This window comes from Lipophrys pholis (genome assembly GCF_963383615.2).
Source record: "Lipophrys pholis genome assembly, chromosome: 11".
Taxonomy (NCBI): Eukaryota; Metazoa; Chordata; class Actinopteri; order Blenniiformes; family Blenniidae; genus Lipophrys; species Lipophrys pholis.
In genome coordinates, this window is record NC_137631.1 from 15,564,181 (window position 1) to 15,580,544 (window position 16,364).

General features: G+C 40.8%; 1 protein-coding gene across 1 annotated transcript in view; it reads left to right on the top strand.

Moving 5' to 3' along the window:
- magi2b (membrane associated guanylate kinase, WW and PDZ domain containing 2b) overlaps nucleotides 1-16,364 on the top strand; it is a gene marked incomplete at its 5' end in the record, with an annotated part of 90,130 nt that overhangs the window by 60,002 nt on the left and 13,764 nt on the right. Inside the window, 5 exons of the mRNA XM_080475941.1 lie at nucleotides 2,593-2,650; nucleotides 4,253-4,374; nucleotides 5,002-5,184; nucleotides 9,447-9,976; nucleotides 10,717-10,885. Coding sequence (XP_080332067.1) covers nucleotides 2,593-2,650; nucleotides 4,253-4,374; nucleotides 5,002-5,184; nucleotides 9,447-9,976; nucleotides 10,717-10,885 — 1,062 coding nt within the window. The remainder of the gene's footprint in view (nucleotides 1-2,592; nucleotides 2,651-4,252; nucleotides 4,375-5,001; nucleotides 5,185-9,446; nucleotides 9,977-10,716; nucleotides 10,886-16,364) is intronic.

The following is a 16,364-nucleotide window of genomic DNA, read 5'->3' on the forward strand; positions in this document are numbered from 1 at the left end:
GCATGAGGGGATGATGCTTCCATATCAGTGTTACACACAAGCCAAATGATTGATAAAAAAGAACGTTTTTGGCATACATAATTGTCTTTTAAGCTTGCTATTGTATAAAAAATCCGAAATCTAACCATCTATCTACTATCTCACTATATCAAATTTATGGTTTCTTGGCGAGTTGGAGCTGATCCCAGCTGACTGTAGGTGAAGGCAGGACACGGAAGACATTGCACCAGTCAATCACAAGACAATCACAGAGACAGACAGACAACAACACACAGAAATTGACATTCACGGGCAATTTAGAGTCACTAATTAACCTGAGCACATGTTTTTGGTGTTAATGGACTGTGTGAGTAAACTCAAGTCCCCAGAGAAAATCCTCACTAACAGGGAAAATATGTAAACTCGGCTCAGAAAAGCTCCCACGCCTGAATGAAACTGGGGATAATCTTACTATGAAGTGAAAGTACTGAACACTAAACCGCAGTACTAAAACTACGCAATTCAACACCTAGTTCCCCTGCCCGATTATTATTATTAAACAAACAGGTTTGAAAAAATGTACCCAGGTTGGTAAACTAGTGTGCGCTATATATTTTAAAGGTATAGTAGTTATTGCATAAAATATTTTGACATGGGAATTTCATCCAAAATCTAAGTAGAGCTTCCAAAATTAACTTTTGGAATAATTTACTGTGGTTTAAATACATTTTTACATCAAGTATATTCATAAGTTCTGCTACTAACAAGGCACACTGTTCATTCCATTATTGTAATTGTATGTAATTATCAAGATGTCTTTTTTTACTACATTGTGATTTTTCTATAAAACCCATTTTTAGAGGATCTTTCAAACACAAAGCAAAGTGTTCAATCCTCAAATTCTGTTCAAAGTAATCACACCTCTATCAGGAATTGTTTGGTAAAACAATGACGGCTCATTTTCCTGTAAGGCAGCTGACGTGAACTGTCTGTACCTGCTAGGTTTTTTTTTAAATAGTCGGTGCGAAAAACAAATTAAGACTGGATCGCAGCTCCTGAAAGTGTTGAACTTCGCCCAGAGCGTCGGCCTGAGATGACTTGTGCGAGTTGGTGATAAACAGAGCGGAAGCGAAACTCTGCGCCCCCACCTGCCACCACCACACACCTTCCAGTCTTTTTTACATTGGTATCCACATTCGTCGGATTTGGATTATTATTTGTGGAAGACAATATGTCAGGCCATACGCGGCGCTCTTCATATGCTCACGAACCAATAAATCATTAATTTAACATGTTTAACATTAAGAATAAGCTCATTTCCACCACATTTTAATCTAATATTATTGAAATTACTCTGTAACATGCATTTTAACATTCGAATAATTTGCATGTGGATTTAATAGTCTTCATTTGAGTACAGTCACATGATCAATGATCAACCTTTGACTATGATAGTAACTATTAATTCCATGAATGAGACGCTTTATCATAAAACATGAGGTGGTGATTTGAATTGTTGACGAATTAATCAAAAATGTGTTTTCCTAGTTTATGTCTGAGAGAGAGGCAAACAGCTTGGGCAGATGAACTCATGCTGTGGTCCGTCTGTACATTGTTTCTGTGTTAGCTTAGTCGTTCAGTGTTTCTTGTACTTTGTTGAAAGTTGAATGATAAAAATCTAAATTTAGATATCAGCAGAGAGTCCATCCATCTTTCATACCAGTTCATCCCGGGTTTATCAGGGTGGCAGGGTGTTGGAGCTGATCCCAGCAGGGTGCAGCCTGGACAGGTCACCAGTCCATCACAGGACAACCACACACATCTTCAGGCAATTAGAATCTCCAGTTAACCAAAAATGCATATTTTTGGACTGTGGGAGGAAAGTCCTAACAGGAGGGCATGCAAACATCCTAGAAAATTCCCCCAGACTCAGATCAGGGACTTTTCCACCACAGGGTGACAGGGTTACGATGCACGTGCAGCCTGAGCTCATGACAACAGGCTACATATTGTGCGTGAGTGTGTTTGTGTGCATCAGTGGAAAGTTAGAAGTGAGGACAGGACACGGAGTACAGGGATTTTAGCGGTGCCTTGACCCAATTCCTTTACAAGGGAGAGAGAAGAAATAAATCAACAAAGGGATGGAAGAAGTGAGGAGGGAACAAAGAGCCAGAGTAGGGAAGGGAGGAGACAATTAACACAACAGCTGTGGAAAGCTTCCAAGGCGAAAGTGAGTGGGTGGGTAAGAGAAAGAGAGACAAACACAAAGTATTATGGTGAAGGTATTTGGCCTTGAAGGATTTGTTGGTACGACTGAAGGAGGAGAAAGAAAGGCAAAGCTGGATGAGGTGTCAGATGATTTGAAAGTCTTTTTCCTCCCACCCGGCTTTGTATTGACATCTTTGTTGTGATTCGTGTCTCCATGAAGAAGCCACCACTCCAGATCGAAGTGTTGTGTGTCTATTAAAAGAGCACTTTGGGAGCGTCTCGCTGTGAGCCCTGAGATTCATGTTGTCTCCCCTCAGTGGTTCAATTTAGTGTCTACGTTCCCTTTTCTGCTCTCAGCATAAACTGACTTCATTTCCCTGGTCTGTGTTCCTTTCTTCCTCTCAGAGCTGCCCTATGGCTGGGAAAAGATAGATGACCCCATCTACGGCAGCTACTACGTCGAGTAAGTTTCCCCGTTGACTCGAGATTAACTCGGCTGCTCTGTAGTAAAACAGTAAATGCACTTTTGTGGTTTACAAGGCCTCTTCATGAATTATAAATGACTAAATCCTCATTTCTTTTTCATATATTTCTGCTCATTTGATTAAATTTTTACAGAGAAATGCTGCCCTGTACCGATTTTCTCTTTAAAAAAAGCTGCTGATAAACTTAGGCAGTGTTTTCAGGTGTTTTATTACAAACACACAGTTTATATACCACTTTTTAGATGCTCCTTTTTAGGAGGGTATAAAATCCAGTTCCAGTAGTATAAAGTTTGTTGTAACTTTCAGTGATAAGCCAAGTATCTCTAGAATTTACTCATTCCTGGCTTGAAACAAATTAAATTATGACGAGTATTTAGTATAGAATAGGAGAACATATGATGACATCTGATGTTGCAAAAAGTTTTAACATCTGTGCACCTTCACCACAGGACCCATTACATCTTAAAATTACACAGTTTTATCAAGTTGCACAAACGTTTTAACAAATTGGAGGCAGAAAATTCCAACATCAGAACAACTACTTCTGTATTATCCTCGAGCTTAATGAGTTACTTTAGCAGTACTGATAATAAACACCTGCCTGGATTTAGTAACACACTGAGCTGGAACTCGTTGTTTCTTGTTTGGTCCATTATCTCCTGATGAAATTAACCACATATTTCGGTTTGGTTAACTCCTGTAACCTGCCGCTGGAGCTTTATTTTAGATCCACTTTTGTGTTTATGAGCATCCGTATTGCTGGTGTGAATACCAAAAGCTGGGACATTGTGAAATGTCTTTTAGGAGCTGGATTAAAACATTATCAAACAGAAAAATAAGGTCCAAACACGAGCGTTGATGCTTTTCCTGAAAATCCTGTTATTTTGGATTAACGCCCGCTTTAGACAACAGAACCAAAAGCCACATCCTCCATTGCAAGAAATGACTTGACTTTGAGATTCGTTTGGCAAAACTAACTGAAAGATCTAAACGTGTCTTTGCCACAACGACCTTCTGCAGACTAATATTGGCTCAAGCCTGTCGCTTTGACGCTCGTGCTATTTTCCTAAAAACGAATGCAGTTAGCTTTCCTGGCTGTATCATCTATCTCTTGGCTTTGGTCTCAGGGACCGTTTTGATCTACACTGAATACATTTGAAAAGCAGTGGCTTTTATTTGTTAAATGAAAACAGATTTTTGACTTTTTTACAGTTTATTAAATCATCCTAGATTTGTCAGGGTGGATTGTTTTTTTTTCACTCACAGGCCTGTATGAGTTGAAGGTTTGAAAGGAGGTTTGACCTCCATTAAGTTGCATGGTTAATAAACAAGACCAGCTGCCCTCTTTTTTTTCTTTTTTTAAAAAAAGGCAAATTCGGGAGTCTAAATGTGTGATAATTCAACACAGTGAAGGGCTTGATTCTCATGAGTGAACTGAGTACATCTGAGCCATAAAGAAAATTGCAGTGTTTATTACATATATGTTTGGCAATTGCGTTGTTGTGTTGTTGTTTTCTGCCTCGCGGATTGGTTATAATTTGTCCATTTCCATCATTTGTAATGACGCTCTGTATTTCCAGTCACATCAATCGAAGGACTCAGTTTGAGAACCCGGTCCTGGAAGCCAAGAGACGCCTGGAGCAGCAGAGGCAGATGCAGAGCCAGGGACTGTCTGCTCTACCGCTGCCTACAATATATAGAGGTATGAATACACACGTTGTGGAGTATTTAAATAAAAGCATACTGACGCACCCAAAGAGCTCCACAAAAATGAAACTGCCTCAATGTAGAGGATGAGCAGAGAACATGGCCTTCGTCTTCAGGCTGTCATGAGCTGATACATTTTTAAAATACATTTTCCCTGCTGTAATGATTTTCTGTCTTGAATATTGCACTTTTTCTGACTCTTTTCCTCACCCATCTTATAGAGTGGGCACTTTCATGAGTATTTGATGGGGCAGATGTGCAACTTCATAATGTACAGGGTCGACTGGAGATCGGTGGCAGTGCGGGGGACAGAGAACACGCTCACCCTGAGGCCTCTAATGGGCTAATCCAGGCACGCGTATGATGACATATTATGCCAGTACATTATGTACTGCTTCATCTGAGTGAAAACTGCGAATCTCCAATGAGTCAGCTTATCAGGAAAATGTACCATCATCAGTGTTCGGCTCTACACAATAGTGGCATCCAGAGCAGAAATATTTTGTCTTAATTTATTTTCCAGTAAAAAAAAAAAAAAAAGAAAGAAAGAATCCACATGTTGAATATCTCCAAAGATGGGGGATGCATAATAAATCCTCATACAGCCTTTTACTCTTTGCAGAGAAGCCTCTGTTTACGAGGGACCCAACCCAGCTGAAGGGCACCTTCCTGTCGACGGCCCTGCAGAAGAGCAACATGGGATTTGGCTTCACAATTATAGGCGGCGACGAGCCTGACGAGTTCCTGCAAGTGAAGAGCGTAATACCAGATGGACCCGCCGCTCAGGACGGGAAAATGGACACAGGTAATTATGTTTACAATCCAATTTTGACAACTTGTTTAGAAATAAATTGAGGTTTAAACAAACTGCGAGCTGTCACCGCCGCCACTGCCGATGGTGTAATATCGTGTTTATAGGAATGTTTAAGTAAAGCCTCATTATTGGGACACCTCAGCGTAATGGACCTGAATTTCTTGCCCTCATAGATCAAATTTGAAGAGCTTTTCTTGGCAGTGTATCAATTTCACTGGAGCGTGATTTTACCTGCCTGTTGTGTCATTTCTGTCAACGCCTCTCGTGCATTAATCACAGTCGAGTGTCAGTATTCATCTGTTTTGGTGTGCAAAGTGAATCAGCATCAAGAGAAGCGCAGTTCAGGGCATTTTGGAGCATGAGCACTTGTGTCTTAGATTTTAGGACGTGAAATGAAGTGTATGAAAGGAGTCAGTAAGATTTTAGAACCTCTTGGAGAATCCCCATGAAAATATATCAGACATATATAGAGACAGATTTCTAAATGATAAATCATGAAATAGTTTGCTTTTGTGGTCTCTTTTACACTTTTCAAACAGATTAAAAAACAAATGAATGGCACATAGTGGTAATAATTGTCATAATTGTGACTTTCACAAGTCAAGCGTATAAGTTGACCTTTAAAGTCCTTAAAAAAGTCTGGAGGGATCATTTTTTCTTTCTTTTTTTTTCTTTTTCACTTTCAACTATTCCAGTGAGTTCTCTATAAAAATGCTACAAACCTACATACACAAACAGCATTTTTATGACAAAATGTGTTTTTCTTTGTGAAATCAATGTAAAGAGTCCTCCAGTGTTTCTCAGAGGAACAAGTCAATATTTGTAGTGCTACAGCTACGAGAGTAAACCTCTTCTAATTTGCTGCTCTTGTGGTTATTTGGAGCATTATTGCTCCACGAGGAGTAGATTGTAGCTTGCTAAGATATCAAGTTTGTCTGGACGGTTGTTTAATTGACTGGCACCTCATGTTGGCAGTTGGAGCTAACAATGTTTGTGCAGTTTCAGTTTCTAGTGGCAGTGAAACAATCCCTGGTGTTGTTTTGTGTGTCCTGATGTCCTGCAATCACTTCCTTTGCAAACAAAATAAATCTTCCAGTGTGACGCAGCCAGATTTTCTCTTCGACGTTTAACTACCACAGTCATATGTGGGCGGACATATGGACGATGTGACAGACATCCGTTGCTTTGCAAAATAGGATTCTTTCCTTATCATTTCAAATTTCCTCTTGGGCTCTGTGTCTTATATATTCACCTATGTTTTTCCTAAATTTGTTGGCGAATGAACTCAGCATGTTGGATGAAATTGGGTGAATGAATATTGTATTGAGTGCCTGTAATCTAAAACCTGGCACTACAAGTTTCTGTCCCCTCAAAAATATCAGTTTATCTTTAAAGGGGTTATTAGTAGCCCTTGGTGGCATATTTAGAATGCCTTATATTTGTGCCCCTGGCACTGTGTGTCCCACACAAGGGCTTCAGTTTCCCTTCAGCACACTCTCTGTCCTCTGTTGTCACACTGCAACATATTTCTTTTCATAAGAGTGGGAGAAAATGATTTTATTGTCCATAACTGTCAGCAGTCCACATTACACCAACTTTATCAGTGGCTATTAATGCTGCACTACAAGTCCAGTTTCAATGCACCATTCCCATTAGTCAAGGTATTCTCAAAACTAAGTCATGTGCAGATGCCATTGCGTAATGAATTTTCTACATTTTCGTGTTTGTATTTCATTAAAAAAAACACACACAAGCTTAAGTGTTCAGGACTATTTTATATAGTTATTTGACTAATCCTGCAACGCTGTGCGTGAAAATTTAACTATGACTTTGTGTTGTTCACCTACAATCTTTGTGACTAATACGGCATATACCCGCTCGCTGCTTTCAATGAGAAACCCCTAAACTTTGTTCCACAAAGTTACTGATTTAGATCGCATTTAATCCCTAATGAAACAAACCATTAGTTTGAATTCCCCCTCAAAGAGCTAATAAAGTCAACAGTGACAGGATCAGAGGAGAAGCTACTGTATGAAGCTTGATGGGCTCTCTCCTCTGAACCTGCGATATGGCCTCACGCCAGGCATGACTGGCATGTAAACTGTTCATTTGGAGCTCATTTTAGAGCCGGGAATCCTCCTCCTTAGTTTCAGTTCTAGCTCTTTTATGTTTGTCCCCCTGCCTATCAGTTTCTTTTTTATCTGGATTCTATCTCTCTCTATTTTATGTCCATCTCTTATTTTGTCTCTCCAGCTTACCCTTTATTATGCTTTCTTATCTAACCATGTCAGTTGACACTTCTCCTCTGTTTTCAGCCTCAGTATATTGTCATCCATTTTTCTTTCTACCTCACTGGGTTTTCGCCTTTATCCCTCCATCCTGGCTTGTCAGACTCGCCCTCTCTCTCTCTCTCTCTCTCTCTCTCTCTCTCTCTCTCTCTCTCCACTCAGTGACATTGCCAGAGCTGCTCACACACATGTATGTGCTGACACATTCACACTCACACACACACAGACCCTCCTCGGCTGAGATTAGCTGGCCTATTTGAGCTGTGCCGCACTGCTCTTAGGGATTGTGTACTATCGTGCCTGTGACATGTGGGGTTTATGTTTATGTGTGTGCACGGTCTCACTGGGGTGTGTGCACGGCGGCGTGTGTGACAGAGACTGCCTCCAGAAGTGTGAAATACAGGATTTGAGGCAGCAGCATTTGTCATGGGGCTGATAATTTACAGCTAAAATCCATAACTTTCTGCACGTTCAGACTACAGGAAAGATGACAGCGTATCTCGTGTCTTATTCGTGAATTTATTTCAATGCTTTGTTATGGTATGCAGGAGTAATGTTCAACTGGCAAGAGAAAGTGAATAGAAAAATTAAAATTCAGTCAAGTGCTGAAGTTGAAAGTTTAAGATTTGTATTCAGTCCTTGGCTCTTCTGTTTTACATGTTCTTCTTGTGCCTGTGTGGTTTTTCACCAGGTACACTGACTTCCTCACAAAACTCATTTACTTGTGATCTGGGCTCATTAATGGTTGTACCTTTGGTCATCGGTGTGAATGTTGTGTGTGTCTGCTCCTGTTCTTATCCCGCTTCTCATTGAATAGATAGGCTCAAAGATCTGCTCAGCATAACTCAACTATAGAAGACAGATGAGTGGATGGATGCAACTGGGTAGTGTGTAACCAGTGCAATGAGGACATCTCATTGGGGTTCTCAAAAATAAATTCAAAAAGCAGTGATGCACATTTGCAGTGTGTGGCCACCAAAGCAAAGGGAGTAAGCATCATTATACATCCCGCATTAGCCTAAATTAAAGTCTGTTTTCCTGAAGAGGTATCAAAGCTTCACACAGTCTACTTCTTAGGTGGAAGTATATAAAATGATGAAAGGAGAGGCACTGATTCTACTTATTTAGTCAAGTGAAAGAAAAAAATGTATAGGCTCTGAAAATGTACAAAGTCTAAAAGTGGAAAGACATTTCTATTCACCTTTGCTGTTCTTTGAGCAGACAACTTCAAAGATTTCCCTTAAAGAAAGCCATGAATGAATAAAGATGTTGCTACAGATTAGCTCCATTATCAGTGTTATGTGGTTCATTTTCAGCCATGTTTCTCCACATTCAGTCTGTGCTCCTTGTCTGTGGTCCAGTCTAGCTTTCTTCTGTTTGGTTCTTTAACAAAGTTTTCACCTTTTCATGTCGGTGCTGCATGAAAATCACTAATGGTTGCACAAAGGATTGGTCTTTTCTGTGGGTCAGTGTAGAGTAGGCCGAGGCATACAAAAATAAAAAGTAGATGCAAAAAATAAATAAATTTGTTAGTGAAGTGCAGATGAACAGAAGGCGGAGCCCCGAGTACAATTTTAAAAAGTACTTGTGCTTTGTAACTTCTTATGCCTGTGTGACTTGGAAGTTTGTGCATCCATCTGAATATCTGAGATTTGGTCTCTGAGGGTCTCGGGTCTGCAGCTGATGGTTGTCATTCTCACAAGGACCCTGACTCTACCTCTCTGTCTCACACGGGCAGTTGTAGATCTGTGGTTGATCTTGTGTTCCTGTGTTGCACTGAGAGGGACACAGTGCTTCCTCTTCAGTGCTGCAACATGTTCCGATACCACTGAGATTTGACACTTGTGTCAACAGACTGTAACAACTTGTATTTTTGTCACATAAGCCACTGACACCGGAGCATATGGGAGCCGTGTCACATGTGAAGAGCTGTAGTGCGACTGATGCCGTCTTCTCCCTTTTCAGGTGATGTCATTGTGTACATTAATGACATCTGCGTGCTCGGCACGACGCACGCCGATGTCGTCAAGCTTTTCCAGTCGGTACCGATCGGCCAGAGTGTCACCCTCGTACTCTGTCGAGGATATCCTCTGCCGTTCGATCCCGAGGATCCGAGTGGTGCTGCCAGCGCCTCCCTGACACCCATTGGCCTGGAGCACCGTCCTCTGGTGGTGAATGGGCGCAGCAGCTACGACCCGTACCTGGAGTACCTGTCACTAAGCTCCCAGCTTCCCCCTCAAGCTCTGGCCCAGGCCGGAGTCTCCCACCCTGGAGACACACATCTGGATGGCTCATCCCTGCCACCCACCACACCCGGCTCAGCATCAGCACTCACGCCCCACGACGACAACGTGTCCATGGCCTCCTCTGGGACTGCAGGCGTTGCCGGGGCAACAGCACAAGCAGCAGAGCTACTGACAGTTACCATGGTGAAAGGGTCTGAGGGATTCGGGTTCACCATCGCCGACAGTCCGACTGGTCAGCGAGTTAAACAGGTGAAGTATCACGATCATCACTTTATTCACTCCACAGACATTGAAATGACCAGCAGGGGTTGATGGCTTCAGATCAGCCCGATACTTTAATCGGTGCCAAACATCTGTTCAGGAATTAAAGATGTTCTTTCAAGAGTGAAATCTCAGGAGTCAGCTCACTCAGCAGTGAGGTCGACTCACAAATTAAACCTGTGACAGTTTTATAACAGCGGGTCAAGTAAAATCTCAAGTACCAAGTTATTCAACATAGTGGAAATAAAGTGAGCCGTTAATAATGCCATGAATGAATTGTGTCCTGACGGTACACCGCGAAAACCCAGACTTATGTGTAGTAGCAGATAAGAAAAGTTGCGACGTGACAGACGCTATTTCTTATCCCTGTTGTATTTATATTTGCACATCAGAACATCTGCAATCCCAAAACAAACATCTGTCTTATCCGGCTTTTTTGTGTTCAATCTTCAAGACTTATTGTCTAAACAAACAAACAAAAATCTGCCTCTGGAGTCGCATCATCACTCCTGTGTGTTTCTCATTGTCTCAAGAATTCACCTCCAACAATCCAACATAAGACGACAGCCACGGGAAAGTATTGAATTGATTGAGTGCAGCTCTGAGGTGCATTCAGGTGTTGTACTGAAACACAGTGGAGTGGATTCATGCTGGACTTTGTACCACAACACTGAGTTACAGCAGTTCAGATGGAGTGACAGCAGCTGTGTGGCGTCGTCGTGTTGCAGGTGCTGGAACCAGGATCGCAGGCAGCTTCAGGCCTTATCGAGGGAGACCTGATCCTCGAGGTGAACCAGCAGCCGGTGGCGGCAGCCGGACACGGGCGAGTCGTGGAGATGCTGAAAGAGTGTCCTGTGGGTGCAGAGGCGACGCTGCTCATACAGAGAGCAGCTACAGGTGAGAGACACAGATAGGATTTTTACCTGGTAAATAATTTATTGTCTGTCTATTCAGTTTCATTCTTCATTCATATAAGGCACAAGAAAGGTTTTGAAGGAGAACCAATAAAACTTCTCCCTGAAAAACTAATTTATAGCACAGAATGAGAGAAAATAAAAGTTTTTAGTGTCTATAAATTCTAGTTAAATTTACATGAAAGTCAAAGTCCAGTCATTGTCAGATCCTTTAATACATGATGATGTTTTTTCATCTATTTATGACTGCAGTGGTGGCAAAAATGATTATGGTACAATTAATATCAAATCGCAATGTGACATTGAGGTACCTTTCAAACACTGAGATAATTTTAGCAAAATTAAAGAAGGGTCCAGTGCCAGAGCACCTGCCTGCTAAATATAAGTTGGCATCTGATTGGGACGCACAAATATGATTTTATGTTTCCTCCTCAGCCGCAGCTGCATCGCTGTGAGAGAGGAGTCGAGTAGAGTTGACAGTGAGCGCTAAGAGAGCAAAAGAGATTTTGATTATGATAATTTTGAGACCAGTTCTATTTTTGAACACATCCAAATCACAGTGGCTCTGTATTCAGATTTTATTCAAGTCTCTCCATGAGATTTTATTGTAGCAATGTTAAATAGTTTAGTAGCAAGAAAAATAATTTCATCGGGTGCCAAACTGCACAAATTACTGTATTATCTCTAGAAAAAAGAGAGTATTTTCATAAAAAGTGTAACAATCCAGACTTATTTCACAGGCCAGTGGTCTTCTGTGTTATGTATAAAAAAGAAACTTGAATGTCCTCCCTTCGGAAATAAAACCGCTGCAGGAGCAAACAGCCACAGGACACATTATCAGACCCCGAAAAGAAGAAAACATGAAGAATATGGCAAAAAATATGTTACTCAGTTGTTTTTTTTCATGAGTGCTGACTCATGCAGAGGAAATAGTAGACTATTACAGATGTCTAAATATAAGTGTAAGCAGATGTCATATTAAGTGTTTTGTGTGTCATGCCATGTGTTTCTCTGTGTTTCCAAAAAGTGGCTTCATCACAAACATGTCAGATATTTTTTCAGTAAAACAGACCGCAGCACCTCAGGGAGCGATTTCAGATGCAGCACATCAAACGTAAAAGGAAGTGGAGAGTCGGGACAAGCGGTGCAGTTAAGCTCACGGTCAGGTGTACTGCAGCTCTTTGGGTAGAGATGGTACCAACACTGGTGAGGGAAAAGCTGTTTCATCCCCACTGAATACTCATCTTCAAAATAAATGCAGTTATTTCGCTGCGTTGTGCTTTGGACAGAACTTACCGGCGAGTAGCTGCCAAACGAGTCAGGCTGGTTGATGTAATGCTGTTTCTGTTCCTTTACTGACGAGACTCAATCACCTCCACAAGCAGCGCCGGCATCCATTTCCTTCATGCAAATTATTTTCCATGTGCTGGTATGTGAGGGACAAATAGAACAAGAGAACAAAATAAAATGAGAAACTTCCCAGATCTAATTTTATTTTGCCAGGATGCATTCAGTGAAACACACTATTTACTCAAATGCATTACGTTTAGTGTTATAGATATTTTAATTGTCGTGATGTAAAGAGATCAGATTCCTGTGATTAGAGCTCTCGCATCTATGCTGAACGTAATTTCTATTTTTCATCTTTTAATGATTTCTTTTTAGGATCTGTATTTTTTATTTTTTGTATTTTTCTCTTTTTATGATGAATGTATACATTATCACTTGGGGACTGCATGGTGGCACAGTGGTTATTGCTCACACGCCATCAAGAGAAGGTTGTGGATTGAAATCCAGGCCAGGCCTTTCCATGTGAAGTTTGCATGCCTAGGTTTATTTCCATGTAGTCTGAGGTTAATTGATGACCATAAATTACTTATTGGTGTAAACGTGAGTGTGTGCAGTTCTCTGGCTCTCTGTGTCTGCCAAATTGACACCAAGTGTCAAGGTCAAATTGTGATGGCTGGATGGCTGTCAGTGCTTCTCTAAAACTGCAACTTCCATGAGGTGTTTTCAGTCTGCAGTAGTCGATTTCTATTAAAAATGGTCCCAGGTGGCTACAGGTTTATGGGTGACCGAGGCTTATTGATGCATCTGATCCATGGAGGCCTCACTCTGACACTTACAAGACTTAAAAGACATCTTGGTGCCAGATTCTACAGCTCAGCTTCAGAGGTCTAGTCAAGTCCCTGCCTTGATGGGTCAGTGCTGCTTTTGTCCCCCCCACACAAAAGGAAGACAAAAGAAAAAGGGAACTTCAAACTATCAGATGGACACTTTTAATGCCACAGCTGACTGGATTACATTTGCACTTGAGATGGCAAGTAAATGCTAAACGGACCTCCCACTTCAGCAGCACTTTAAATTGTTGGTCATATTCAACCTATACCTCAATGAAAATGATTGCTATGAAGGTGCTTGACCTCCACTGGGAGCATAATCAGGTTCAGAGTGTTGCTCAAGGACACTTGAACATATCGAACCCCCAAAATTACAGTTGGAAGATGACCTGCTCTTCCAACTGAGCCACAGCTGGCCCATAACCAGCATTTCATTGGTCCCGCCCACCAAGGTCAAATTGGGCCTGTAACAAAGTATTTGTACTTAAATAGATTTTTGGTGTCTGTACTTCTGACAACTTTCTACTTTTACTACATTAGAACAAAAATCTTTTTACTTCCTGCTACTTAAACTGCTCAGAGTTACATCCTGACATCACATTTTCTCTCAGAGGCTGAGAGGCTGTAAACACACGTGTTGGTCTTTATAGGCCAAACAGTTTAGTTCTGTTTGCTTCGGACACACTGCAGTACACTGGCTAAAGACCAAAACACAGTACTTGTACTTCTGGCCTGTGAGTTGAGAAATTCATGAGGACAGTGTGTATAATGCAAACTGTCTCGACTATTATGTAACATTCAGGCAGTTTTCTGAACAGTGTAAAAAAACAAAAAAACAACAACATGGATTTCTTCTCAGGCAGTTCTCAAAATACTGGCTTCGTTATGTATTCTCAAAGTTAAAGAGCCAGGAGACAAGCCAAATACCACATTGTACATGCATAGTATGTCAAAAAGGGATTTTTCCATAATAAATCACCTTTAAATAATTAAGTTTAATCTGTAGTTAAACATTTGTCTCCTTTTCAAGTAAAAAAATATGAGTACTTTTGCCACTTCGGATTAAAAACAGGAATTTTGGGGTTCACCAACCTGTGAAAACTTAACGCGCTAAAGAAAATCAAATTACATCAGTAGCTATTTCCACCACAATGTTTTTAATATTAGTTATAGGTTTTACTTCTGTATGCCCTGTCACCAGTGCCACTTTTAGATTAGTTTAATTGAGTCACTTTAATTTTTATCAATGAGGCCATTTCTTTCATATTGATATTTTTAGCGGGGTGTATTGAATGTCAGAAGCTGCTCTCTCTTAAAACTTCTTTGAAAATTACTTTTTGTCTCATTCTTTATATCTTGATCCTGTCTGTGTACCCATATGAGAAACTTCCTCTCAAGGGCACAATGTTTCCTTCCGCCTCGAATGCTGAAGCAAACACTGAATTCTTTACTGATCCCACACTGTTGGCTGTCTGCATTTAGTCTTCAGGACCTGCCACATGTTGAATCTTTGTATCAAGCTCCGCATCCTAATGAGCTGCTCCACGCCACCTTTAACTTTCTGCACACGTTCAACATTTTACCTTCCTCTTGAAGTGAAAGCAGGAGGCGATCACATACCCTCAGTCCAGGAACATGAATCAAAATTGAGTTATGAAGTAGCAGGGGGAAAAAAGGACTGAAAGAATTTCATAGTGGGGAAGTTTGAAGTGCCATTTTTTGCAATATATACCCAGAAAGACATGGTTTGAGGCCATTTTTCTTTTTTCTTTTTTTTTTTACTGTTTCCTACATGATTGGCCACCTGCGAGCCTATTAAACTGCACACTGACAGCTTCATTTGTTTGACATGTGCACCTGCTCTTGTTCTGTAAAAGGTGTTTTGGTCATAGGTCAGAATTTGACTTGATAATACTCTCTGAGCTGCCTCTCCCACTAAGCCCCCAGCCGCCTGACAAACACAGTGCAGCGATGAACTGTCACAGCAGCGTTCAACAGTGTCAAACAAATCTCCAGTCCTTTGGTCATTCAAAGAGACGGAGTTCATAAACCCATTGTTCACGTTAAATGTGACACTCGGCAGCTCTGCACTTCACATTTTATCCTCTTTTTTTTTTTTGTGTGGTTACGTCTGTAGTTTCTCTTGAGATAATTTGCCAGGAGTGAGGAGTTAATTTATATTGTTTCTGAGATGATATCAATCAGGACAATAAAGAGGAACTATGAATATGTTCTCACTTGCATCATCCATTTCATAGTTTGTATTTAATTAGAGATGAAGGCAATCAGTCTCATATGAATCTCAGGTTTAATTAATTGAAGTGTGACAGGAATTATTATTGCAGAGCCGGAAAGCAATCAAAGACATTAGCTCTTAGTGATCTTGATTTATCAGACTATCTAATGTAGGAGCTGCTGGATGGTTTGTGAATACTCTTCCTGTGTTGGTGTCCCGAGCTCACAGTACATCACTGACGAGTGGGGATGTATGACAGAAAGATGTCTGGCCCAATGAACAGAATGTAAACTGTATGCTCAGTGTCTCGATTATTAAAGCTAATACATTTTTTGGGTGTGTGATCAGTATCGACTCAGATTTTTTCAGTAGAGTACAACTCTCCTTCTACTTTGGGAAGATCAATATTATACATGGATAACATATCAGACGTTTTACCTAAGATAAGATTTCATTGAGAGCTCCTCTTGTTTTCATTGTGACGGCAGGAACATGTTTGGGACAGGAGTATAATGAAATGCTAGAAAGGCAAAATATGGCAAGAGTTAAACAGCCAGGTTATTATCATAACTCACATGAGTATTTTAGAGAGGCTCCTAAAAAAGTGTTCTTAATGTAAAATTGCGAAATCTTTCATTTTTCCACCATCTACAGTGTATAATGTCATCAAACCATTCGGAGACTAAAGACTAACATCAAAACAGAAGCAACAAGGCCAGTTATTATCAGGGTCTGATCTTCAGGCCATCAGGTTTCACTGCATTCAAATCAGGCTTGTAACTACTGGAAACCGCTGCATGGGCTCAGGAGCACTTTCAGAAATCATTGTCATGCAATTACGTGCAATTACAAATGCGTTATCATGCAAAGAAAACACTGAACACAACTGATGCAAAAATGGGGGGGTGGGGGATATTTAGGCATGAGCCACAATTTACATTTTCTGTTGGAAATGAACCCATGTCCTGCAGAATAAAGAGGAGAGATACTAACCAGCTTGTTATTAGTGTCTAGAGTGCAAATGTCCGGAGTCTGTGATGGTACAGGGTTTAGTTGGAGCCTCAGATGGCATCTCCTTCAGGCAAGGCAAGTTTCAGCAAGACGAT